This window comes from Acanthisitta chloris, unplaced genomic scaffold, assembly GCF_000695815.1.
Source record: "Acanthisitta chloris isolate BGI_N310 unplaced genomic scaffold, ASM69581v1 scaffold23054, whole genome shotgun sequence".
NCBI classification, from domain to species: Eukaryota; Metazoa; Chordata; class Aves; order Passeriformes; family Acanthisittidae; genus Acanthisitta; species Acanthisitta chloris.
The window spans coordinates 32,886-60,409 of NW_008667944.1; the positions used below are offsets into that span (position 1 = coordinate 32,886).

General features: G+C 38.0%; 1 protein-coding gene across 1 annotated transcript in view; it reads right to left on the minus strand.

Annotated features, from left to right (window-relative positions):
• Nucleotides 1-27,524, minus strand: part of LYST (lysosomal trafficking regulator) — a 60,807-nt gene that overhangs the window by 28,706 nt on the left and 4,577 nt on the right. The window contains 20 exon segments of the mRNA XM_009072721.1: nucleotides 553-791; nucleotides 1,101-1,676; nucleotides 2,704-2,835; nucleotides 4,072-4,270; nucleotides 4,571-4,708; nucleotides 5,297-5,446; nucleotides 5,699-5,872; nucleotides 7,450-7,695; nucleotides 9,249-9,439; nucleotides 10,845-11,005; nucleotides 12,475-12,648; nucleotides 13,443-13,587; nucleotides 14,786-15,209; nucleotides 16,234-16,343; nucleotides 17,159-17,225; nucleotides 17,994-18,220; nucleotides 20,642-20,798; nucleotides 21,471-21,632; nucleotides 22,544-23,576; nucleotides 25,141-27,226. Coding sequence (XP_009070969.1) covers nucleotides 553-791; nucleotides 1,101-1,676; nucleotides 2,704-2,835; nucleotides 4,072-4,270; nucleotides 4,571-4,708; nucleotides 5,297-5,446; nucleotides 5,699-5,872; nucleotides 7,450-7,695; nucleotides 9,249-9,439; nucleotides 10,845-11,005; nucleotides 12,475-12,648; nucleotides 13,443-13,587; nucleotides 14,786-15,209; nucleotides 16,234-16,343; nucleotides 17,159-17,225; nucleotides 17,994-18,220; nucleotides 20,642-20,798; nucleotides 21,471-21,632; nucleotides 22,544-23,576; nucleotides 25,141-27,226 — 6,791 coding nt within the window.

Consider the following 27,524-nt stretch of genomic DNA (forward strand, 5'->3'; position numbering starts at 1 on the left):
GAAATACAAATCTACTCAAAGATTTCATCTACATAATGTCATCATCCAGGAACAGTGTCCTCCTCAACAGTACAAAAATCTCTGAAAACAGTTTGAAGCCTCAAGTTCACCTTCAGACCACAAATGTGTGGATGACTTCTCAGAGTTAACTCTAAGTCAGTAGTGACAGAAGTCAAAACCTAGCTTGCACCTTAATTTAACATGGTGCATCATGTGCTTTGAGTTGAAGAGACAGACAGTAACTTTGTGCATTGTTGCTTCCATTTATATTGGTAATGCCATCACATGCTCTTAAGGCTCTGGCTTACATCGTACACTCTATTTACCTACTCAGTGATTCTATGTTTGTGGTGTTTGGCGATTTGTTTTGGGTTTTTTGTTTTGGGTTTGGTTTCCTAAATGTGTGGGGTAGAAACTCACCTTAAAACTCAGAAGTAAGGCTAGAAAATAGAAAAAAGTTAACTAAAAATTACTAACAAAACTTCATATTTCCAACATGCAAGCTATGCTAGTTCACATCTTTTTAGTAGAAAACATTTTACATAGGCCTACTTTAATGACTCCTTGTTGTATGAGAGGAGATGGGTGGTTCACCAGAACTATAAGATAATCAGGTTGGATAAGTTTGTCCATCACATCTTCTAGCATGATATCTGGTAGGATTAGAAGAACTCCACGCAAGAGATCATATAATCCACAACAGATAAGCACAAGATAGTCTTCTGTACATCTGAAAACAGAGGAATACGGTTTATCACAGTTTGTCTACAGCAGAAAAGAATAAAAAAAGCCTGATTGCCAGAAATTCCTGGGGGACAGGAAGAGGAAAAAACATCATTTCTCCAATACTCCTACTACCACTGCTCATTTATACTTATTTTTAGGTGGCAGATAGCAAAAAGGATAATCTGACCAGAACTACTTGCCTGAGATTTTTTGTGAGCTACCGTAAGAAGTTCCCACTTCTACCACACATAAAAATCCTGAAGCAAAAGGTTACATATCGTGCAACTGTTAATTTATTATTTTGTGTGCTTACCTGTCATCAGGGCTTTCAGACGGTTTTGTGGCATTCTCATTAGCTGAAGAAAAAGCAAGACTGTCCCAATCTTCAGGAAGTACATTCTTGTCAGCAAGGCTTGGCCAGCGAGCAATGGCTGATGAAGGTCCAAGAACAGAAAATGCTAAACCCAACCCTGCAAAATTACTCTGACCCTTCTGAAGTGAAGGCACTCCTTTCAGATTGTCTGGGCGACGCAGTAATGGCTCAGCTGCAGCAGCACCACCTTCACTACATTTCAGGTCTGCATCTGCTTCTTTACTCTCCGATGCATTTTCAGGTAACTCTACTTCTTTTGCAATATCTTCAAATGTTTCAGCAGATGTTAGCTCTGAGTCACAAACTGTTTTTGCAGACTCACAACTGCTAAGAAAGAGTTCTTCCTGTACTTTCCTTATGGTTTCAGAACTTCCTACAAAACCAGTTCGACCCTGAAGATCAGTGTAGTCACGCTGACCAATAATCTGCAGGTCATCAATGCTCCTTCCCATTCTTTCAGTTAGTCTTTCTCGATGAACTTGAGGTGAGGAAGTAGGTGATGCTGGTAAGCTTTTACAAAGCCTTTTAGGTGCCCAAGAGCTTATCGTCTGCTGCACACTAGCCTTGGAAGAGCTCCCTAGAGAAATAAGGATATCTTTAGCATTCTTTTCACACTAGAAACAAGATTTTCGCTCAGTTTGACACTCCTCGTATATTTAAAACTGCAGTGACCCAAATTAATTTTGCGTGCAAAACTGATTCAACACCTGACATCACTTGATGAACCAAATGTGAGCTGAGATAGTAAGCTACTGTGCAGCCATATATTTAGCAAGTCACAAATCTGAAAAATATATAAAATGGAAAATAAGTTTTTCCTATATACTAGAGATTCTGGATTTAAATTATGATCCTCTCAACTAACCCTCAGCAGAAATTTTAATTGAATCATTGAGGGTGGAGAGCACATCTGGAGGTTCTCTAGACCAGCATCCTTGCTCAAAGCAGGTTCTAACAGAGCAGGTTGGTCTATTTGGAGCATTGTTTGGGAGCTCCAATCTCCCAACATGTTTCAGTGGACACTGAAATACTACTCACCAACCCTTTGCACTAAGGTTTTACACATACTTCAAGTTAAGAACAAATGACTGCATACTTTATTTAACAGTGCTTCCTTTTAAGTGCACATTTTGACCTGAAACAGTCAAACTTCATGCACATTACATACACCTTTCACAAAATATAGTTTTAAGAGTGAAGGCAGTGTGTATATCAGAATGGTAGAAACAGTTTTGGGTTAGTCTAGGAAAAGGAGACTTTGTTCATTCAAAAGTCTTTTGAAAACTACGCACCAGTTCAACTGCTGCCTGGTCAAGGCATTCCCATACACCTCTAGCAGGTCTGTTTAACAAATTACATGTTTCAGCTTATCTGGTCCACTGCCTGAGGCATCAATGTGGCCATTTGTCTCAACTTAAGGAGGAAGAGCAGTTTAGGAAGCATGTTCAGTTCCATCCTCCTTACTCTGCTGTTCAGGCATTAGGCTCCAAGGGACAGGGGGAGCTTTGTAAGAAATATCTGTGGGAAAGGAACACTTGAAGGCACTCTAGTCATTTGCCAAAATATTGCCTCTTAATGCCCTTGTTTTTCCAACACTGTTTTACCTTCCAGTGGTAAAGCTGCAAATCCAGTTGGAGTTGTAATCATAAATGCAGCACCGTCTACTGACTTCCCACCACTGCTGGAATTTCTCAGGTACCTAAGTGATTCAACTTTCTCCTGAAAAATTTTGCCATCTAGAAAGAAAGAATAAGAGGAAAGTTACATAAAAGCTTTTCATGTTTGCAGTGTTGATAAATTAGATGGGTAATAGTCAGACTACATGCTGAGCCAATGACTGGAGACGAATGAGAAGTGCTCAAGTCCAAGCAACGGAGAAAAAGTACTTGAGAACAATTTTTTGCTTTAGTGAGATACCTTTAAAATTTACTTTAGAACACTAACAATATTACGATGCTCTAAAGTAATTACATTTAAAAGTGATCTTTACAGGCATACAAGTAGTAATGAGTGACTTTTTATCATGTTAAAAACAGATGACTGTTCTCAAACAGCCTAATCACAGAATAGATAAGGTTGGAAGGGACCACAGTGGTTCATTTAGCCAAAGTATCAAAAAATGCATTCTACTCTTACCCCGAATTTTATATAGTTAGTATCAGAGGATAGATAAACACAAATGTGCTGCCTTGAAATTGGAGATACACAAGTACTCAGAAAAGGAGAAAATATTTCAAACCTGGCTGATGTTTTCCATGTTTACATAAGTAATGGCTAAGGTTGTATAGTGCTAATATTAAAGCATGAGCTGTACATCATTTCTCCTTTTTAAAGGACAAAAAGATTTTTTTAAAGCTTATATCAGTCATTTTGCCAAAGTGATCATCCAGTACAGGTATATTAAGGACAGCTGTTGTCCTAGGTCTGCACCCTCAAAGCCCCTAGGTACTGTCAGTAACTTGTATGCGATGCACTGATGGCACCTGCCAAACAAGTCTTGCAGTGCAACTGATCAATTGCTAAAAATGCTCCTCAGGCATTTTAGTTTTCTAGCAATTCAGTAACAGGAAACAAGAAAGTAGAAATGGAGACTGGACCAAATACACATTTCTGAAGAAGTTTCATTTACAGGTAAGCTACATGTTTTTCTCCAAATTCACCCACAGATAAATGTGCCCACACAGGCTGCAAACATTATGCACTCCATTTAGCAGCACCAAACTTGCTGTAAAGGCATAACCACTAGAGATATCATCTGTAGCTGTAGTCAAAAGAAAGCTCTCCAAGTAAGCCAAGAAAACAAAGTTAACTATAACATCACTCAATACTATAAACTACTTTTATGTTATCACATCCCAACCATTCAATAATTTTTAATATAGTTATTCAAATACAGCAAAGCTATTTTTTTTAGATATTATGACCAGATTTTTATTGTACTGTTTATTTCTAGCTAAATGTGACATATTTACCTATGTGCAGGGAAAAGTAGAAGTTAGTAGGATTGTGACAAACATATGTATTAGTGGGAGGGTGAACTGCTAGGAGGAAATTGAAGACCAGTGTCAGCAATTCCAGGTCTGGGGGAGATCCAAGTACTTCTTCAATTATTTTCACAAATGACCTGCAAACCTCCCGAGGCAGGGATGCAAGGTGCCCTTCTTTATGCTCCTAGAAAGGAAGAGCAGTACAACTAAGTTCCATTTGACAGAAATTGTCTCTCTTTAGAATTGTCATGCTCTAGTTGAACAGACAAGAAGATCAACTAAATAAGCTGTATTCTTTAATTTGGAGGAGCTACTGTACCTACTCCTTGTTAGCCAAGTCTAGCGCACTCAAAATTCAGACACAAAATATTGCAGGTGTTTTACAAGTAGTTTTCTCTACAGTGTTCAGCCTCTTCTCTCCCACCCACCTCAAGTAAAAATGACTATTTGCCAAGCACAGAGTAGGATTTCAGAGTGAGAGTACCTGCAGAACCTGACAAGTTAACAGGAAGTGATGGACCACTTGAGCTTTCAAAAGCTGTTTAATGTTAAGCATCTGTTGATGATGGTTAGCTCTGATAAGGATTTCCAGAGCTGCTAACAGAGTTTCCCAAACACCTTGCTGAAAAAACAAAAACAGGAACATGGCTTCAAAAATATATTTGTGAATTTACACACTGCAGAAAAAAACCCACAAAACCCCACAACCAAGTCAAGTTAGTTTTGCAGCTAAGATGATGACTAAATGACTGCAAAGAGTCAGATCAGAATTAGAAAGTATCAGAAAAGTTATGCATGTATAAAACTAAGCATATTCTACTGATTAAGCTACAAAAGAGAAAATACGTGTCTAAAATTAGCTTTGTATACTCTTTTCTATATTAATACTGGATGGTTTTTTCCAACAGTTTAACTTCAAAAGAAATCAGGTCTTCCTTAGTTTTAGTAAGTCTCTCCACAAAGAATTCATCAATTCAACTAACAAGTCATACACATACATCTCATTTAGAGAATTTAATGCACTAAGGCTATCTGCATCATTGATAATGGGAACTCCATGCTACTAACAACTATTCAAAGAAAAATAAGGACCATTATTTTAGAAAATTATAGTAATCACTAACATTTAATGTCAAACCTTATAATACTTCATAATTTTTTCAAACATTGACTTTTAGACCTAAAATACTTCTAAAATGAAAGTACTTACCTTTGCTTTAGACCATATCTTCCAGTCAAGCAGCAGCTTTTCCAACAACTGAACATCTTGAATAACTGCAGTAGAATCTGTGTTGAGCTGGAACTGCCCATTTTCATTTATATAGAGAATCTCATCGCTGCAGCATCCTTCAAGGAGAGTCTTAAAAAAGGGGAAATTTTTTTTTGAGTGTCAGAAGCACAAAGCAGTACAGCTGTCCTTCTAATTTATTAAGAAAAATAAAAAGTCTTTAAAGTGACAGCATACTCCTGACAGAGAAGACATACCTAACTGGCCAACACCAAACTTTCTCTAAGTCACTGTTCTGCCTTTGTAAAATGTACAATTAAAATCAGAAGTTTCTAAATTTGTGCTAATATTGAACAAAGTATCAGGTTTAAAAGAGGACACTACCTTCAGCATGGAAAATCCAACAATGCATTTTGGTTTGATCAACACTCGACGAATCATAGAATAACCGTTACAGTTGTCCATCTCCTGTATCCTCTGTTGATTGTATTTTGTTAAAGACAGTATAAGTTGCAGTGCTAAAGCTTGAGTGTCTTCACAGCTGTTAATCTCTACCACCTGAAGAAAAGGCAAATTTAATAAGACAATTTAAGTGATAAACATTTACAAGAAAAGCCTTAAAAATGCTTTGCCGCAGTCTTAAACCTTAACTTCTGGATTACATCTGTTTTAGAGTCTGAGGTTATGTACACAACCTTAATTTTTGTCTATGTGCATACATTCAGATAACAGATCTGAAGTGGTAATTCCTACTGTGGTAAATTTTGACCTGCGAAGAAAATAGAAGTCCCATTACAAGAATCCCTTTCTGAGAAAAAGCCACTTCAAAATAAATTTGAAATACAAGGCACTTGACATCCTACAAAGTCACAAGGTCATGAAATACATAAGCCACCAGCAATAGGAATAAACTCTGTTTGCCCTGGAAAAGTATGTTTCTTAAATGTTTAAGGAAAGTTTTAAAATAAGGTTCCTGAAGGTCTAAACCACATTTAAGCGTCAAACATTAAAGTTTGATTTTGTCCATAAAGAGATGAGCAATTTGATACATGAAGACTATGAACCATTCTTCCCTCTTTGCTTTCTACAATTCTTGACCTCCAAGAAAGGGCAAACGGTAGTTTTACAAAAATGCAGAAATTAAATCTCACATGAATAGAATTCCAGTTCTTACAGGTTCCCTGGGCACACACCTGTTAATTCTGCTGAATTTACACATTTATACATATGTACATGTATATTGCCTGACAGCTGATCTATTGTTTGGTTGCCTTACTGATGTGAACAGAATTTACAGCAGGATCTGTAGCACATACTTAGCATAAAAGTACATAATATAATGACATGAATAAGGATTTTCTCCTCAGATTTCACTATCAGTGGCAAAAATACAGCAAGGAGCATATGTTTTATGCAACCATAATCTAATGTGCATTTGCTACTGCCCACATACCTTTCAGAACAATACCAGAGGCATACGAATCAGGCAAGTTTTAGGCCTACATTAGTATTTTGACTTAACTGTGGTACTTCAGAGACTCCTAGCACAAATATTAACCTCACCACGTAAAGGTCAGTGAAGAGGTAACTAAGTTTAAGCTCATAGCCTTACTCTTTTTTAAATTTCAATTTTTCTTGGACAGGATAAACCTTTGAACACAGCTGAACAGTTTCTCATTATTTATGAAAAATAAAGCTCTGCATACCATGTAACATTGGTTCATACTTGCATCGTGAATATCCTGTGCTTAATGTATTAAACATATGCAATGATTTTTAGTGCCTCTTAAAAATCAGACACAAAAATATGATGGGTTCTACAATGGCCCTAAAAATAATCTCTTTTGACATTTGAAAGTCCCATTTCTAAATCAGAATGTAACACACCATGTTACATACTACCAGTATTACAAAAAACATTACACAGAATTATAATTAAGTTCCAAATTTAAGACAACCTGCATGATGCCATCTGTATTATGCTACAGGCACTTGCTACAAGTTTTCTTTAACAGAAAAGCATCACATGCAGACTAGAGCAAGGCAGCTAGAATACGTGATTTACTACCCAAGATCCAAGGACAACTTTATATGGGAGAGCACATACATGCACCCTCCTCTTCCAGCCCCCTTACCCTAGCAAAGAGGAAAACAAATGCACCAGTTCCTCCAATTTCATGTAGTACACCCTGAAGAGTTTTATATTCCACAGGCTGAAGTGTTTTCAGGTGATGAGAGTCCAATACATTGCTTTGAACTTCTTTCAAACTGAAAGGTCTCTGAGAAGGCACAGTTTTCACTTGACCTTTCAGTCTAATAACAGGTTCATATATGGTGTACTGACCAGGGCAGCATGTGGTATAAACAACAGCAAGACTCTCCTGAAACAAGAGAAGTTGAAATTTTTTCAAGTTTAATAGAAAAAGACCCACAAACCAAAACCAAAACCACAAAACAAGAACACAGGAAGATAAACACAAAAGCCACCTAACAGCATGCAGCCACAACATTGGCAGTTCATTTCTACTTCACTGTTAGCATAGTCTGAAGTTGCATGTGCACTAAAATGCAACAGGATTCCTAAATTTTAGAAAATTTATGCAATACTTTAGGCACAGAAAGGTAAGAAAGGACTTAAATTCCAATAAGGATCCCCCTCTTACCACCTGAATAATTACAGCTGTTTTGCATTAAAACCAAGTTACTGGCAAGTTTAAAATAAAATGAGCATGCAGAAGTATTGGGTAAGTTGTTTCCTTTTCTAAAGTGCCACATCCAAAATATAAAGTTATCTGTTATTTTAAAAAAATTTCTCCTTTTTTTTTTTTATTCTAAGTCTATCCTTCTATCAACTCTGCCATAATAGGAACTCAATAGAATAAGTAATGTTTCATTAATGAAGAGACTTAAACTGAAACCAAAGCTCCAATGGAAAGTAACCAACTCATTTTCACAGAAAATGTAGAATGATCATATTTGGGATGCTATTTAAAATAGAAAAATAATTTCATTTCAGGCACTTGCATTCTATGCAAAAGTGCAAAGATGAATTCATCACTTGAGCACATGGTGGTTCTTTCTGGCTACTTGGTGTTTTGCAAGGCAAAGTAAGCTTAAAAGTTGCATGACTGATTTGCTAGGCTTTTACTTATCCCATTCATTCCTTCTTAACCTATTCAACATTTAGTCCCATTGTTTAGAAGGATCACATCCAGACAGAATGACTCTTTGCCTAGAGCTACAAAATGAGATCAGAAAAATCCCTCTAGTGGAAACAATTCATACAGCAGCAATTACTAGTGCATGAATCTGAAAATATAACAGGCTCCACTGATAAGCAAGATTTATTTTATTCTTTTTCTAGTGTAACTATATTTACACCTGCATCTAGTATGGCTGTTTCAGTCAGGAAAGATGAGAAAAACTAAGATCTGCCAGCTGGAAAAAGGCTTTTCAGCCAAACTTGATGCAAACGTACTCCCTCAAAGTCTTCAAAGAACTGGGATGAAATATTTTGCTTCCTGTTAAAGCCAGATAAATCCTCCTTTGTCCTGTCCTCTCAGTTTTAATGTTAAAAGGTTGACTAAGCTGTCCTTGGCTACCTTTACGCTAATGGAGAGAAGAGCTATGTATCCATCCTAGATCTTTTGGGGGGGCCTGTTTATCCAATATGATTTAATATGCAGTACTATAGATGCTGGAACATCTGGAAATTTTCAGAATCTGAGGTGAAGCAAGATGAAATGGCCACCTTGTGGGGCATCCAACTCCCACTGAAACAAGTGAGAAGAACCCTGCAGTGATATTAATGAGAATAGGATTTGCTCTTGTCTGCTTTGATCAAGTGAAGTACTTTGGGAGACAGCAGGAAATGTGTTCCCAGTTTCTTGATCAGTTCCAAGAGATTAAGAGCCATTTTTAAGTAGAAACTTACAATTAAAGGTCCAACATCCACTTCCTTTTTTGTCATGATGAGCTCCTTAATTTGTTCACATTGTAGAATCTCTTTACTTATGTACTTAGAGCAGTCAGTCAATGTTTTGCCATATTTACAAGGCATTACAGATGTGAAGTCTGGCCCACATGTGTATAAGTAAAATGCTTCCTCTGGTCCAATATTTGCACCTAAAATTCAGAAAAGAATCTCTTAACTCTTTAGCATACAATAAAGCAAAATTCATTGGCTAGTAGGCTGCAATCAGAGACTTTACAAGCAATGTCAGACTGGATTTCACAGGCTCTACTAATAAAAACAAATCAGTGGAATCTAATGCTTGCTATTAGCTATGGTAGATCAGTGACTTCTTCTGATACATCACAGACCAGATCAATTCAGTGGCAAAGGCAACTGAAACCAAGTCAGCAAAGTGATTGGCATGAACTGAAAATCAACGTAAAAGTGAACAATTTCACTTTTTACAACTGAAAAGTCTTCTATCCAAGTCTCTTCCAAGTTTTCAGTAGCTAGCAAGATTACAGACACCCACAACATGCTAAAACATCCTGGAGAGTTGGGTAGGGCAGTCAAGAAGGATGCAACAATATTAGCTCACTACAACTAACGGAGAGGAAAAATGAAAATATGTAGGAAGTAGAAGACCAAATGAACCTCTTTCCCCTTTCTGGACAGCACATGTCAGGTCACCTGCTTGTGAGAAGTCTCAAAAATCTCTGAAGAAGCATCCAGAAGGACCCAGGTCTGCTGTACAGCTGCATGACAACTGTATAGCAGTAAATCCAGGGCTCTCTAGATACATCAGTTATGCAGACTGTAGTCACACAGTACATGTAGATTCAGCAGGTTACATTTATGACAAGCATCTCACCTATGGCCCACCCAAATATGCTATGCCTACACACACAGGACCTGCATGCACCACCCACCCTGGGCAAACTGATCTCACTTGTGTAGTAGTCTGGACTGGGCCATGGCACCTGAAATGCCAGGTGGCAAGCAGCAGGGTTACAGCCTTCAGCACTAAGCAAACACCCAGAAGTACCAGAAAAAGCTTCCCAAGGAAGGAGGAGAATTATATACCTAAGAAAGCTCCAAAATAACTTTAGCAGTTTCAGAAATAAGCATACTTAACTCAGAGCATTTGGTGGTTCAGATTTTATTTGCTTTTTAACACGCTTTAAGTAATTTGAAGCTAGGCCTTTAGAAGCACGTAAGCAAAATCAATTTTCCAGATAAGACAGACTTAATGCTTTAAGAAAAAGCCAGAGCAAATAGTATCTCTATTTCCTACCCCAAGATATTAAAGAAAAAAGAACACTAAAGCAACTGTAATTGCCAATTATGGCACTATAAAGAAGGCAAGAGAATATGGTAGAAGGACACATTAGGAAGTACACATTACTGAAACATTTGCCTACCTTGTCCCTGATATACTATGCTGCTAAGGAATATAGTGTTTTTACTGTAAAAGCTTGGCATGATAAAAAAAAAAAAATCAAAATAAGCCTTTGATCTTGTAAGGGGAAGAGGAAATGAAGATTTATTCAAGAAAAAATAACCATAGAAAAGTACCATTAAACAGGAGCAGATTTCCAAGATTCCATCTACCCGACAGTCGAAGCAATTCTTCTTGAGATGATGTACAATGGCCAATCATACAAAACGTTTTATTACTGTCAGCAGATAAACTTGTTTTCCTTGGTAGTGCATAATCTAAATTTATCTCACACTTCCTAGAAATACATATAAACAAACAAGTTTAAATCTTAAGAACTGATCGAAATTGCTACCAAATATATTTAGCTTAGGTTTAAAATAATTTTAACATTCGGAGGATGAGAAGCCATGCTGTTAACAACATTAAATTACTGAAGTACTCTTCAACTTCTAGACACCTTAAAGCTCAGCTGCATAATGATATACGTATTCAAATACTGCACAGAACAGGTGAATAGGGCCCCAACTACGGTTGCCATGAAGTCAAGATTTCCTAGATCTGAAATTTTCCCCTTCTTTCCTCTGACTTCAGCAAAGAAGTGGTATGTGACACTATACAGACTTCCAAAGTATCACAATTTCTCCAAGCATTTCTACTATTTCTAAGAAGCCAAAGGCCTTTAAGTATGCTAATGCCCATCATGAAAAACGTGGTTCACATATGCTGGAAAACAGCATGTTGAGGATTTGCTTGTATCAGGGAACATTGTCAGAACAAGTGCACAGCACAGCCACCGGCAATAAGCCTGATGCTTTCAGAAAGCATCCAATTAGCTTTATGTGCCTTTACATAAACAGACAGATTGGACTGTAAAGGTCATCCAAAGCTTCCTGAAAGAGCCTAACTATTACCAAACTAGCAACTAATTCTATATATAGAGGAGCCTCAATAACTGCACATGTACAGACCATCATGGTATTTTTAGCTTCCCCTATATTTCCATATTTGGACTTTATTGCACACCAGCATGCACAGCCTGAACATAGTCTTCACAGTCTGGACTTTAAAAAGCAAGGATGGAGACTGTGATATTTAATACATTCCTTTTTCTCTAACCAGTGAATAACTCACGCAGGCACAGGCCCACCCAAGCAAGCATCAAAAGCATGGACCTTAACTTCGTAGTGAAAGCAGTACTTCCCTCTGCCAGTTCATATCTTGTCTGAAATATTTTTTAACTTCTTCCCTCTCCGTTTCTCTCAGCAGAACAAAACAACTGTGTTAAGGAAACCTCCCTGTCTGACAATCCAGAAGCCACTCTGGCACTCCCTCTCACACCACCTGAGATGGCACTGAAACCCCTTTGTAGCCACACACCTCACACTCCCACAGTCAGACCAGGCTTCCTTACCAACTCGACCCCAGGTTTCCCATAGCAGAGTCTCAGATGTTCAGATCCTTAAAATAATTTAATCTTGGTGCAATAATTGAACAACAGCTTGAGCTGAGTGCATCTGAGGAGGGATGCCAAACAAAGGAACCCCTGGGCTTTTATAACCTCACACTGTAAGGGTGGGAAAGTATATAAAGTACACAAACTGATGATTCTCAAAGCAATCATGACTATCCTGGATATATCTAGAGAATTCCTAGCACACACCCCCTCTCCTACCCTCAGTGCAGATGTTGTCCTACCAGAAAATAGTAGTGCAGATGTTTTCCTATTTATCTTAAATATCTAGGTACAACTAATGTAGACTTTACCTCTGACCAGAAACCCACAGCAACAGCTTTCCATGGAAATTTTTCTTGCCTTCTGGCTTCTGCAGATACTTTAATGCCAAGTGCTGCCACCTGCCCACAAGGAAAACATTCTCTGGAGATTCAGCCTGTGCCAGCAGACCAGCTTTCATCTCATCATTTGGATCCATGCACATGCTATGAAAACAACAGAAAAGGCAAAATAATTGTGTGTGTTTGTTTTCATATTTACATTTTAACCGCCAAATCTGCAATTTTTGGCCTCAGTTAGTTTGAGATTGCATTCTTTAACTTGCACAGATATATTTTTTGATCACAATTCTATTTTTAGAGTGCTCAACATAAGCTAGGGAAATCCTCACACCAGTTTCAACTTTCATCGGTGATTTAACTTGTCTACACAAATCTGTTTACATTTAAGATAAGGATATTATCTCCAATTTATAGAGAAGTTAAATTGTTTATTAAAAAATACAGGTGCTTCAAATACTGAATAAAGTGTTCTAAAATTGTAGCTCTAGACCCATTTTAAGAATACATTACTTATGAGAACTAAATTAGGGCTAAAATGTATACAGAAGATTAAAACCAAGATGGTCACAGGACATATTACGTAACAGCAACTTTCACACCTCAGCTGTGAAAACCTACAGCTGCAAAACCTTCCTCCATCTTCACACATTTGTGTCGTTTCATACAAACTTGAATTGCTATTATGTTTATGACTGACCTTGCCTCTCACTTTGGGCAGTTATTTATACATTACATGAAACATGCAAGACCAGAGCCTAACACTAAGCTAGTACACCTGTGGAACTGTATAAACTTACTTGATGTTGCCCCATCAGTGTGCAAGATGTCTTTACTACAGGAATTAGTTCTCTACTCTCCAGTAGTTTTCTCTGCAAGCTGCTACTGGAAGCAGCAATACAGTATATTCACAGGATTGCTTTTGGACTCAAATACCATACCGAAATATGAATGCTCCCGTGTTCAGGTCTGCCCAGACTTGTATCATCAGTGCTTTGGAACCCAGTGAAATGATATGAATACAGCCATCTTCAACAAGTTTATCTCCCAGGCTTAGGTATTCCATTCCTATAGACTTCATTTCTTCTAGAGATATAAACATGTTGAAACACAATTACAATACAACAACAATGCATTTCACACCAGATATCAAACAAGCATGAAAAGAAACAGTTCAGATACAGCCTAGAATTATTTCTTGCTTAGCTGACCAGTTTCTTTGTTGGATTTTTTCTTTTTTAAAAAAAAAGTAGGCTGACTAATATGCACACTTCTGTTCATAAAATTAGGTCCCCTTTTTTTAAAAAAAAGTAGGCTGACTCATGTGCACACTTCTGTTCATAAAATTAGGTCTCAAACTGAAACACAAACTTGACATCAACTCAGCACCCCACATACTTTTGTTTGTAATCATGTAAATCCACTGAGGTGGATATACACTATCAGTGAGGGATCCCACATGCCATATCATATTACATTCCTATGTTGAACTGGCAGTCTTAGTGTGTACCAAGCAATCTTCAGCTTTTTCTTCATAAATCATACTACCCTTTAAGCATGATCTTGTACTCAGTGTTTTTACTTTACCAAGCCAAAGCACAGACCTGCTAACAAAAGCAGCTCTAATGAGTTCCAAGATAAGGGGTTGAGTTTTCCCTCCTTTTATTCAAATATAGTACAAAAGAAAAAAAGTACAGTAAAAGGTATTCCAAGTGTTGTGAACATGAGACATTTGAAATAATTTCTGTGTTTTTTCCTCCTACAAATTATTATCCAAAAGATTCTGCTCAGAACAGTTTGGGAGCAGGTGTGTTGCCACAAGAGTATAAACAGAAAAATATTGTACAGCTACTGACATTTACAATGGCATACACACAAGGAAAGGTAGAGGATTTACACTGAGTCAGCCTCAGGCTCTAATTTGATCATCAATACATGAAACCAAGTAAACTTGAGAACAGTCTTTTCCCATGACCTTTCAGCTACAGCATTTAATATTTTCTTCATCATAACATGAAGTAGCATAATGATATTTTACTGAAGTTACAAATTCAATGAGACTACTGAATTTCTGAGGAAGCAGGCATTAATCTAAGAACTAAGGCTAGAAATGTTTTATTTATATCATACAGTACTCAAAGAAAAATCAGAAATACTACTACTACTGTTTAATAACCATCATAAAAGATTGCAAACTTTTGTGAAGAGCACATAGATTAGTAATATGTGTAATCAGAATCCTTCAGTGCTATGTAAACAGAAATGGAAAGCACTATATCCTCACCTGTGCTGTCAAAACTGTTCTCTCTTACAGCTACGAGTCTGCTTCTTCTCCTGACTTTTTTCCCCTTTTCTGTTGAATTTTCTGTTTCATGAGCATACTCCAGATGAAACCACAGTGAGACACTGAAGCCATCAGACATGTGTGGCCAACAGTTTTGTCCAACTAAAGGCAAGTGAATTGGGGCTACATGCCATGAAGAAAGCAGTTGGTGACTCAAGTTTTCACCATCTGCCTCTTTCTTACTCTGTGAAAACTTTCCCCTTTTCACTAGTCCAGCAGTTTTGCCATTGGAAGTGCCAGCAGATTTTTGTGAAGAGCTACTACTCAAATTTGTGCCATGTAGCAAAGGGAAGGCAAGGTACTGCAATGGGTTCATATGAATATTAGTGTCTATGATCTTCAATACACCCTTGAGTAGTATCTCCTAGAAGAAATAAATGAGAAAAATTAAACTGTTAACACCACACAGTCAAGTGTCATATAACTAAATAGAAGCCTACACTTCATTTAAATTTGGATTCATATTTTCCCAACAGAGATGGACTTTCATATCCAAACTGACACACATTTATGAAGTATCAAGTAGCAACCTGAACAGACTATGGCCCAACAGAGATTTGGGCATTTAGTCTGGGCAGATCAGCCTTCAAGGTACTGTGCTTAGGAATCAGCCAAACTGCAGCAAGGGGTCATGGCACAATCTTACTTTTGTTATGTGCTAGCAGATCAATTTATATTGCATCAAGGGATCACATCTTTTACCCCATGTTTGAGGCTGGTTAAGAATGCACACACTGTTACTGCATAATAAGTAACAAAACTAGCTGAGCCCTTTAGCCAAAATGTTTCTCTAGTTACTTAGTCAATTATTACAAGCTACCTTTGAAAAATTGACCTGTGACTCTTTGTTCAGTTTGGTACTATTTCAGACCCCACTATATTTTCTTTCATTTCTTTCCACTTGTATTTTTCTACAGACTCACACACAAACTAACAGAGCATTATTTCAGCAGTATATCCCATACAAGCAGTAGATTTCAGTGTTACATAAACCAACTTAAGACAGTTTTGAAAGTAATTCCTGCAGTTAAAGCATTCCTGAAATAGTGAGATGCTTCATAACTTTAAAGGCATTGCTTCAAAGTTTACAGTACTAATATTCTGTCATCCATAAACACAATGTCAGTCTCTTCAAGAGGAATCTTAGTTTCTTATGCTGAAGAGAGTTCCCAGGACTAACACGCACTTCAAAACTCTTTATCTTCCCTTCTCTTTTCATGTTTTGAGAGTGAATTATTTCAACCACCACATTTTATTTGCTATGATGAGTTTGAACATGGCTGTTTGTCTCCTTGTTTCCCAAAATTCTTGGACACAAAAGGATTTTCTTTTTGCTTTATTTTTCTCATTAAGCCTCTGAATTTTGCTACATGCTACTCCATACATACCGTACAAGGTGTCTTCTCCAAAAATATCCTCAGAAGAAGAGTTAGCTCTTCTGAACATGTCTGTGAACTCATCAAGGAAACTAGCAGATCTACCAGCACCATCTGACATGCTAAAAATAAAGAGATAATAATATTCTTGAAAAGATTTTTTTAAAAGCTACACTATTATAAGAAAACATTAACTTGGAATTCATAGTGTTTTGCAAAAACATTTCAAAGTAAGGAAGCAATAATGATTCCAAGATGAACTCGAGAGAGATCCAACAGTATTCCCTGAAACTATCATTCATGACTTCATTGAACAAATCCAGATGGCCCTGCCAAATCTAGCTCCCACATTTACAAAGTGGAATCTGAAAGTCTGGGAACCTAGCATCTACCTGGCAAAGGCTCTCCCCACAGAGCCAGGGATCAAAGTCCTGGGATGGGTTTACATCATCTCCTGCTGTGGAGCACCCTCACTATGTGAAGCTATCTTATGGCAAGCATTTATTTTTCTTCCACATTCTTGGATTAGCTAACTGTTTTTCAACTAGAAATAAAACTCAAGACATCAAGACCTGTGCTACAAAGAAATCGGAAATAAGAACTTATGTTGTGATGGAGTGAGATTCGATCAGCTGTTATTTTTCTGAGCAATGTTTAACACTGTCAAACTAATGTTTATCATTTCGACTACCATTTTTAGATCTGTCAATATTTGTTTAAATAACAAATTTCCACTAGCTCAAAAATAACCCTCTATTTACACTAAAGTTGCACAAGTTTCCTACAAGTTAAAAAAGCAGCTGCATAAATTCACACATGCCAATCAACTTCCTTTGTCAATTTTGCATTTGCACTGTGAACTAAAAAAAATAAAATTGACTGTGTATACATCAAATTATAAAAAACAATATTCAAACTACTTGGACCTTTAACTCACCATGAAAACTAGATTCTGTTTGTGTCAATATATTCAGAAATCCTCCCAAAAGATGTTTAACAGCTCCCTGTTAAAAGAAATACAAGGAAAATGGCTATCTGAAGAATATACAACAGCTCAAAAAACTAAATCCTTCCAATCAATGCCTGCCTGCTACTAATGTTACTGACAATTCCAATTACTTCACATTATTGAACTTTTTCACATTTGCTAACATTCTTTTTTGTTCTGTACACTTCAGCTGCAGAAGGGACTTTGAAATTAAAATGATTTTTTTTGCACGAGGCATATTCAGTTATTAAAAAGCAAATGTGATTTTTTTGCACAAGGCATATTCAGTTATTAAAAAGCAAATAAGCTAACTAGAAATTCCAAAGGATCACGAGGACATCAACATATACATAACTAATTTCTAATATAAACTTATGAAGCAATAATAGATGAAATATTTGAAGTACACCACTCAGCTTCTAATGAATACATGTAAGCTTAGAATGTTTACATATATACATATACAAGCAGATATCTGTTTTTTTAACACCCTGACAATCATTAAATCTGCATCTACAGCTCTAGTGACTGAACAGTCTAGATAAAATGAGACACCTGTGAAACCAAAAAGTTTTGCAGGTCAAATACCTTTCAATGCATTACTTAGTTTCTGGCAACTTAAATGCAATGGAGCTGATCATATCAGTCATTTACACTTTCTTCAGGTCTTATCAAATCCCATGAGTGACAACATTCAAAATCGCTATTAGATGTATTGATACTATAAAAGTGAAGAAAAGATACACAACTGCTGAACTGTTGCCTTGGATAACAGCATTTTTACCTGTTCTATAAGTACAGTGGCATTTCTCTCCTTCTGGTTGATGATTTTCAGGCAGCTTTGGAATACATGAGCAAGCACATCTAAACTTGCATTACCAGCTGAGAGCAAGTTTAATTCCAACATGCAGATTTCAGGATACATTAATTCTCCTTGACTGATGTTTTCAGCTAGGTCATTAAAATAACCTGAAGGACCAGTACATCCTGGTTCTGCCTTTGTGTCTGCTCCTGAAAAAAAACCCACACTTGTCTTACTTGAACTTACTCATCTGCATACAGTTTACATGATTTAAGCAAAATATCCAAGGACATACTTTCTCCAGTCTTCTCATAGGTACAAAAATAGTCCCTAGCTTATATGCAGTTTTCACAAGTGAGCATAATCTTCTATTATGCTTCAGATTTTCCTATTTTCCTGCTAATGCAGAAAGAAAAGGATGCTCTTAAACCATATGCCTTCACTTCCTGGGAACTGAACACACACAGTAATGGCGAAACAGGCAATTCATGAAACATGACAGTAAAATGATTGTAACAGAGCCTCAAATTTCTATACAGAACTCTGAGCTGCCAAGAAAGGAGAGAAATTTTAATTGTTTTACGTTAAAAAGCTGAGGGAAGCAGATTAGTTTTTCAACTCAGAAAACGCACATGACACAACATCTGCATGACAAACAAGGGAAAAACCAAACATGTAAAGCCTCTCCTGTTGCATCTTGGAGAGACTTTAAAACATGTTATTTAAAATTATTTGGTACAGACATATGTTTCATGTACAAGCTTCATGGAAGTATTTCAGTTTCATTTTTTAATTCAGACATGCTTTTAAAATCTTATGTATCTACTGCTAAATCCTAGTCATGCAGGTAAACAGCAACAGTCTAAAACAGTTCTACTAAAGGCAGTTTCCGCACAGGCTGACCTCATACCAGAACGTGAGCATCCAGGTGTGTTCAGTACAAAAGACAAGATGAAAGCAGATTCATCTTTAAAATTAATTACTCAAACAGAACACAGCAAGAAATGTGCACACCAATCACTGAATGAATACGAAGAGACACGTTATATAACAAGGGGTCTATCATAAGTCAAATGAAGCACGGAACTGGGAAAAGCCAGTACGGATTCACTGAGGCCAAATCATGCTTAACAAATCTGATCAAATTCTACAACAAATTAACCTGCTTGGCTGATGTGGAATGAGCAGTGAGCACTGTCTACCTGGATTTCCCCAAGGCTTTTGATACAGTTTCCCACAGCCTTTTCCTAGAGAAACTGATGCATTATGGACTGGACAAGGGGTCTGTGCAGCGGATGGGCACTGGCTGACCAACTGCACCCAGAGGGTGGTGATAAATTGCTTCTTTTCAACACGGCAACTGTCACAAGTGGGGACCCCAGGGATTGATAGTGGGCCCAATGCTGTTTAATATCTCCGTAAGTGATCTGGATGATGGCATCAAGTCTACCCTGGCAGTTTGCTGATGCTACCAAACTGAGTGGAGAAGTGAACACTTGAGAATGGAAAGCCACCCTGCAGGAAGGATCCGCTGGAAGAGTGAGTTGACCTTATGAAGGTCAACAAGGACAAACAATGTCTTGCACCTGGGAAAATACAATTAAGGAGTGCAGCACAGTCTGTGATATGCCCATCTGGGGAGCAGCTCTGTGGCAAGGGACTTGGGGGTCCCGGGGACAGCAAGCTCAGTATGAGTGAATGGTGTGCTGCTGTGGCAAAGAAAGTCAATGGGATGCTGGGCTGCATTGACAAGGGCAGCAGCAACAGGGATGAAGAAGCCATTATCCCATTCTACTAGGTGCTTGGCAGGTCTTACCTGGAATACTCTGTTCAGTTTTAGACCCTGCTTTGCAAAAAAGATGAGAGGAAAGGTTGAGAGAACCAGGTTAGCTCAGCCACGAGAAAACGCAGCTTAGAGAAGACCTTATCACTCTGTTCCAGTACTTAAAGCGTGGCTACAAAGAAGATGGAGACATCCTCCTTCCAAGGAGTTACACGGACAAAACAAAGGGTAACGGATACATGTTACTCTCGGAGAGATTCTATACAGACACAAGAGGAAAGTTTTTCACCGTGAGAACAGTCAGTCATTAAAATAATCTCCCCAGGGTAGTAGTGGACTCCCAAACATTAGACACTTAAGATTCAGATGGACAGGGTCCCAGGCCATCTTGTCTAGACTGTGCTTTTGCCAAAAAGGGTTGTGCCAGATGATCCCTGAGGTCTCTTCCAACCTGGTATTCTATAATATAATTACACTTGAATTTTTACCAGATTGTTATAATTCTGAAGAAAAAAAAATTGAGCATTGATTTTCAAACAAACTACTGATAAGCACCTGTGGAGAAAACTGCTTCTAGACCACAACAATACATTTGAGCAACATGACTTTAGAGCAAGAGTCCCATAAACCAAGACAACCAATACAGAACAGTTTCTGTAACACTCAGTAAGAATATTCATCACCTCTCCATCTGTAACTGCATCCTACTGAAAGTAAAGAAGTTATTTATTTTTTCTGTTAAAGATAGCTGATGCTCACCCTGTTTTGATACATCTCAAAAGATAAAGCAGCTTTGCTGTGTCATATTCAGAAATTTGCTTCGCGTATTCAGAAAGATCACATTTACCTTCATTCTTGGTTTCACTATCATCAGGATTACTTTCACTATCTGCTTCATATCCTTCCTCTTCAGCAAAAAGTTTAAGACTAGAGCACTGCAATTCTTCAGTCTCTTCAGAAGTTTCTTCAGGTTGTGTCACAGGCTCCTTCTCAGTGTAATGGGTCTGTACAACACACCAAGCAAAGATGCTATCTTTGGTCAGAAAAAAAATCTTTGTATCAGAAAAGCAAGTAATTTACAACGTTCCAAATGACTATTTTCTCCAAGCCCACTGACAAAAGAAACAAATCACTCATACCCTTCCAAGAAGCTTGAGATACATTAAGAATACTTTATTCTTACATAAAAAACTGAATTTCAAAGATGGATTTTTCTTACTAACTACCTGATCCAAGTTTTAGTACACAGGTGGCCAATTCATTAAGAGTAACTGTTTCCAAAATCACTATCACCATCAACACACACCTAGACATTCACTCGAAGGTGAAGATATGTCTGCAGCCACTAAAGTCAGACAACATCCCTGTCTGAAGCTCTTCCTTTGAGCATTTGTCACACTGCAGTGAGATGAAAGAGAACATCAGGTTTCAGGTATGTCCATAAAGTGTGACTGAGCTTACTACCTTTGGGGCCATGGCTCACTTATTATCAGTAAAGGTAGGGACCATATCAATAACCAGCATTGCACTTACAGATGAGAATCATCTTCAACAGCCATGGTAATCACAGACATAGAAACATGTCCTGCTGAGTTTCAAAAGACCCAAACACCATCAACCTGACTGAGAAAGTCTTGCAGCATTTAGAATTAGACTGCTTAGTTGGTGTTTCATACCTTCTCAATTTTCTCTTCAGGATGATCCAGATCAGCAGAAAAAGTGCCCAATGCAACACGAAGCAGTGAATCGAACAGAGGCTTTGCCAAGTCAGTTTCTATCACTTTTGATTGAGCAAGCTGCTCTCTTATTTCAAGTAAGATATCATCCACACCGGTGTTCTGTGTTTTGGGGGAGACAAACATTTTGATTCATGTTACTGGGTTCTGGCTAACAGAAACAGTCTAGTACTTTCATTCAACAATTTCTTCCTACACTAATCTGACTTCTCAGCTAAAACCATCAAACTTCATCCAGTCCCTTGAAACAAGAAAGATTCATCCTGTTTGTCATGACAGTTAATTGGAATGTGCACACTGAAAAAGTCTAGCAAAATGCTGTTATCCAAAATTTGCAAGTGAAAGCACTGTTTCAAAAACAAGCATCCTTGAAAAAGTTTCAGGTACAGAGTGCGCATTCAAACCACACCACAACATTACTAGGAATTAACAACACAGAAGGTGACACATCCAAGTTCAAAAAAATAGCAAGGGATCCAGACAAAAGTCCAGTTTCCACTTCTTTCCTGTACTTAATGCCTCCTGCTTTTGCAACAAACTGCCAAGTAAAATTCAAGACAGCAATTAAAACATTGAAGCATAGTGAAGGTGTCTTCTGTGAATTGACAGCTTTGTAAACACTGATTTAGTTCACCTGTATAGCTTAAGTAATATTTTTTCAGGTGTCTGTTCAGTACCTGTGCCCTCCAATACTCCTCCTTCTCAAGCATCAGAACCGTCATCAAAACCGATGTGTGAGTCACTGTGAATAATGCTCACATCTTGCCCATACAGCTTTCCTGCAGCATCCCTGTCACACACACTCTCCACTGAAGGCTCTTTCCCAAAGAGTACCACTACCCTGACTACGAGGCACATCATTTAACTGTATGCTTTCAGTACTACACAATATATGGTACCATAAAGGGAGCACAAGCTTTTTTCTCCTCTAGAACTTCTGACTCAACTACTGTTAAAAGATTATTGTATGTAACAAATATGAGCAAAGTAAGCTAAGGGAAGTTACACAGTACCTGGTGAAACATCTCCACTTCCATCTTCTGCTGCATGGTGCTTGCACTATGCAGACAGATTGTCAGCAAAGCTTCTAGAAGTCTGATACCTTGAAGTGCCCACTCAGTCTCTTCTCTTACAGAAGTCTTTATCTCTTCAAGATTAGCAACTGAAGTAACTGAAGTGTGTTCCCTACTCAAAGAGCTGTCACAGGAGACAGAGTCAGACACCAGCTGTTCTGCACCAGCAAAACTGCCAGAACTATCAAGCTCCAATTGCGTCACCTCTCTGTTTTTAGCCAGCTGAACAGAGTCATTCTGGTTGAGAAGCTCAGCACGAGGACTCCCATGCGAACTTCTGCTGCTTACACTTAATACTTTCTCCCTCTTTTCTTGCTCCTTTTCCTTAATTTTTGCAAGTTTCTGAATGATCAGAATTAGTAATCTATGGCATGCTTCAAAGCCTCCAAGTCTATGGAACTGTCTCTGGAAAACTGAACTATACAAATAGATGCAACGACACATGGACCAAATATCCGCAGCCCTATGAATATGTTCCAGAGAGGGCAAAGTAAGGCTTTCCAGTGACAGATAGGGTAATTTGTGGCCTAATGGCTCACTCGCTGTACTATCATATCCTGATGTATCTTCAGAGTCATTAGCTGAATCCAGATCACCATCTGCTTCTTTACTGACACACAAAAAAGCAACACAGAGGAACAGATTTATTGTGTTGACATGAATGTCTTGGCTCACAAACTTTTTCTTTTTGGGGTAAGCTTCTTTCAAGCCAGCATAAAACTTGCTCAGGCTTTGAGGAACTTCTGAAACAGCATGCTGGCTGCAAAGAGAAGTAGGCAAGTCAGATGTAGATTCCTTTTGTTCGCTGTCCAGGCCTTCCAGTTCTGGCATTGCATGGTCTTTCTGCTGATCACCAAGGCAGAGTATCAGAGTCTCTAACACTTTCAAAGAGTGGCTTCTCAATGTATCTAAGTAATTTAACTCAATCATTTGATTCACTCCATTACAACTCAGAAACAAATCTCTAATTACCCTGCAAGAGAAAGCATAAGAGAATTAACCTTATAAATCAGCCACAAATACATGTAGTTCAGTAATTGCTAGAAATTGCTGTAGATTAAAGAGAATAGAAACTTGTTTGCAGTGCTCTAGAGTCCAACTGGTAGTGGAAAATCCAACTTTTTGCCAAGATATAATGTAGGAAATGCCTCCCTCTAAAATGTAGAGCACAAAAATGTATAATGTTTCAAAACACTGAGGGTGTTTAATTGTTTATGACGTTTGCTCTTTAGTGGTACTCCCATCCCCCAATTTTTTACCAGCAATTGGAGCTAGTAAATATCGTTACTTCTCTGTTCTATGAGTTCATCATTAAGGAGAGATTCCTTCGCAAGCAAACTTGAAGACATTTTCCTGGCTATGTCTGTTAGTTACATGGATGATGTATTTCAGGTAGAATTCAGAATACCTTTCAAGCACAACTTTCTGTGCAATTGTTATGCCAGCATGTCCAATGTAAAAAACCCAACCCCCTTTTGGTATATTTGTTTCCAAGGCTATTTTCCCTTTTTTCTACTCCCGAAGCTTTATGCTAAGTTCATCCAAAATTTGAGGTAAGGATCTATGTTTTTCACTGTACTAGGGTTGCTTGTAGACATCCACCTTACCCTCCTATCTCCCTCCCACAGGTCAGATTTTACTCTAACCAAGTTACTCTAGAATCAAATGAATCATTTACTTGTATATTCTCATCTTTAATCCAGTAAAAAACAGAATAATGTAAACTTTTTTTTGAATTTAAACTTTATTTCTCTTGCTTCTTTGCCACAAAGTGGAATTTCAAAAATTAATAGCTTCTGACACAATTTTAACTTCTAACCTAAACTATATTAGACAATCTTTTACATAAACTAGAATACTAATCTATTCTTTGCAATTGTCTTGGATAGCCCCACTAAATTCACTTCAGGACTCCAATAGAAATAAAATCAAAATCTTTCCTGGACAAAAGGACACATTCATACTCCGAATTTCCTCAATTCAGCAATAAATACAAAGTTTCTATTTCATGCCTCAGAAGAATATTTGTGGGGTTTGTGTGTTTTGGCATTAGTTTAAAAACAAAACCCAAAACATGTTTAAATGCACAGGATTTTGTAAATTAGAAAACAGTTATTTCAGGACAAGTAAGGATCAGTCCTTGTTTTTGAAAGGAGGTTTCTATAGTGACAATCCTAGAAGGAAAAGGGAAGCAGATCAGAAAACTAAGCAGTCTAATTCCCACAGAAAAATGACATATCGATCTGTTCAACATTCCTGACTCACTTTAGCATGAGGAATGAAGAGGCAAAGAGCATGCCACATTGGACAAAGATTATTTGTTTCTACACACTTTAGCTTGTTATATACCATAACCCGTGAGTAGAGAGCACTCACTTTCTATTGTGAAGAATCTAGGATTCTCTTACGTCACTCAAGCATTTACCTTGTTGCCACCTGCAATATCCAAAAGCACTGCCTGAAGTCCAAATAAAACTTACATAAAGCTTTGCACATAATTAACATGTTTTCCAGTAAGAAACAGAAAATCAACCAACCTGGATTTAAGCAACACGGGGAGCATCTGCAAATAAACCTGAAGTACTTCAGAAGGCAAACTCTGACTATGGTGACTGCATGTGTGTTTATCAGCTGTACTTAGTCCGAGCTGTTGTTGAGCATGGCAAGCTAGCTCAACTCCTCTCTGAAGCACAGGATTATAAATACAGTTATATAGTTTCCATTGGACCACTACATTTCCCTTTTGAATTAAGTGGCAAATATGGCTTGCAACCTGCATGCCACGTAGTTTGTCTTCTTCAAAAACAATGTCCTGGTAAGCCTCCAATGCATGCCATCTCAACAACATATCTTCAGATCCAGTGCTAGGCAGAATTCCCTGAACTCTGCAAGAGGGACTAGACACAAGACTAGCATCACTAGCATTGCCCTGCAAGGCATCTTCCAGTTGAGCAAGTTGATCACAGTCTACAGTACATATATTGCATGACGCCTGAATAATTTTTGGTGAGACTTCTGCTCCACCCAGTTGATCCAATATAAACTTGTTAAGGATGTTTAGTATGTGCTGTTGAAAGTTTTTTAATATTGGTAACTTGGAAGCATGGAGCAATGGGACGATCACAGACTTTGGATCCATACAACAACATATTCCTACGCTATGTACACCCGAGAGAATCTCAACACAGGTACTGCTCAAAGAAACTTGTTGCAACAAGTGCAAACACTGGTGTGCACAAACAGCAATGCAACAGCATCTCTCAGGATAAACAACTTCTCCATCAGCAGTTTCGAAAGGGGTTTTGGAAGCTTGGTTTTTAAAAGCTGATACAGAGAGCCCAGAGAGATCTCTGTGGTGATTCATGAAGTGAGAGTACTCACATCGTCTGTGCCGCTTTCTTGTACACATTGATTGATGGAGCTGCTCTGATTTCACTTTTTTGACAGTGCTGATTATTTTCATGATGCTGTTGACTAAGGCTTTCAGATGCTCTGACGCTTCCCCAGGTACTCCCTCATTCTTCATGCACAGCCACTCCATTTGAAGCACTGTTACTTCAAACAGCTTAAATCCCTGATGCTGTATGAACTCATGAACCAGATCTATAGCTTGGCTAAAGTAGAATGGATTGGAGGCTGCACTCTGTAGGCAGCAGATCAAAATCTGCAAGACCCCTTCTACAGCCTCAGGTAGAAGCAAGGCTCTGTGACGATATCTAGAAAATATGTAGTCATCCTGAACTGGCTGCTGTAGTGTTTTCTTGTACTCTGGAGAAAAAGGACCAGGTTGCTTTTCCAAGCAAGTTCTGATTTTTAATGCTGCTTTAAGCAAGTCGGTTAAATTTCTTCGTAAATTGTCAGGCATTGTCTCTGTATTGCTAATGTCTAAAGACATAAGATGCAGCACTGTTCGAAAGAGCATCCTTTGTATCAGAGCCACAGGTTCTTCTGTCCACCCTGCAGAAACTACTTCGTTTTCTGTGCTACTACTTACATTGCAGTCACCAAATGCTGATAAGAACTCTGTCAATGTGGGCACCACACTGGCTGAAAGAGCAGAGCTGTGATTCAAAGCAGTATCAAATTTGCACACTTTCTCTAGGAGAGACAGTAAGACATGGCATAGGTCAAAGGGAGAGTTTTCTGTGCTGCTCCTAGAAGTTCCTGCAGCTGGCTCATTCGAAATCTCTGGGTTGAGCTCATGTGCTGGAATAATTTTGCTGGAATGTTCTAAATTAGGGGCATCAGGATTAGAATTTGGTACCACTTGTGCAGGTAGGCCATCACTTCTACCTGCAGCATAGCTGTCCCTAACCGGATATGTTAAAAAAGGCTGAAGTATCTGGGAGCGCCTGTGTTTTGTTGTTACAGTTGTCTTTTCATCAGAATTGCCTTCAGAATCTGAAGTGGACAGCTGAGATTTCCTTGCATCTCGCACAGAGTAACGGTGAGTGGTTTTGCGCAGACGTCCGCTTTTTCGAGACCGAAGACTGAGTTTTACAGAAGTCTGAAGAGAAGAATGAGTGCTTCCATCTAAGTTTGGTTTTTCCTGAGTAGATTTTACTGAACTTGAATTATTCTCTTTGGTCAGACATATGTCTACTGTAAAGGGTATATTAAAATCTGTTGAAACAAAGATAACAAAAGAACATTATAATATGTAAAGCATTTTTCCTAATTTCACAGTTAAATACTTCCAGATTCAAACCATGCAAAAAATTCATATCTTAACAGGTCATGGCCTTGCATATACCTATATCAGACATCTTCAGTGTCAAACAGGCAGCAACAACTCATGTTTAGGAGCCATACCGGCTATTTTCAAAGTCTAGACAAATCAGCTAATTTTCTAACTAGGGTTAGACAAAAGTGTGCCAGTGTTTCCTAAAACTTTTTGTGGGCACAACTATTCCATTCTCAA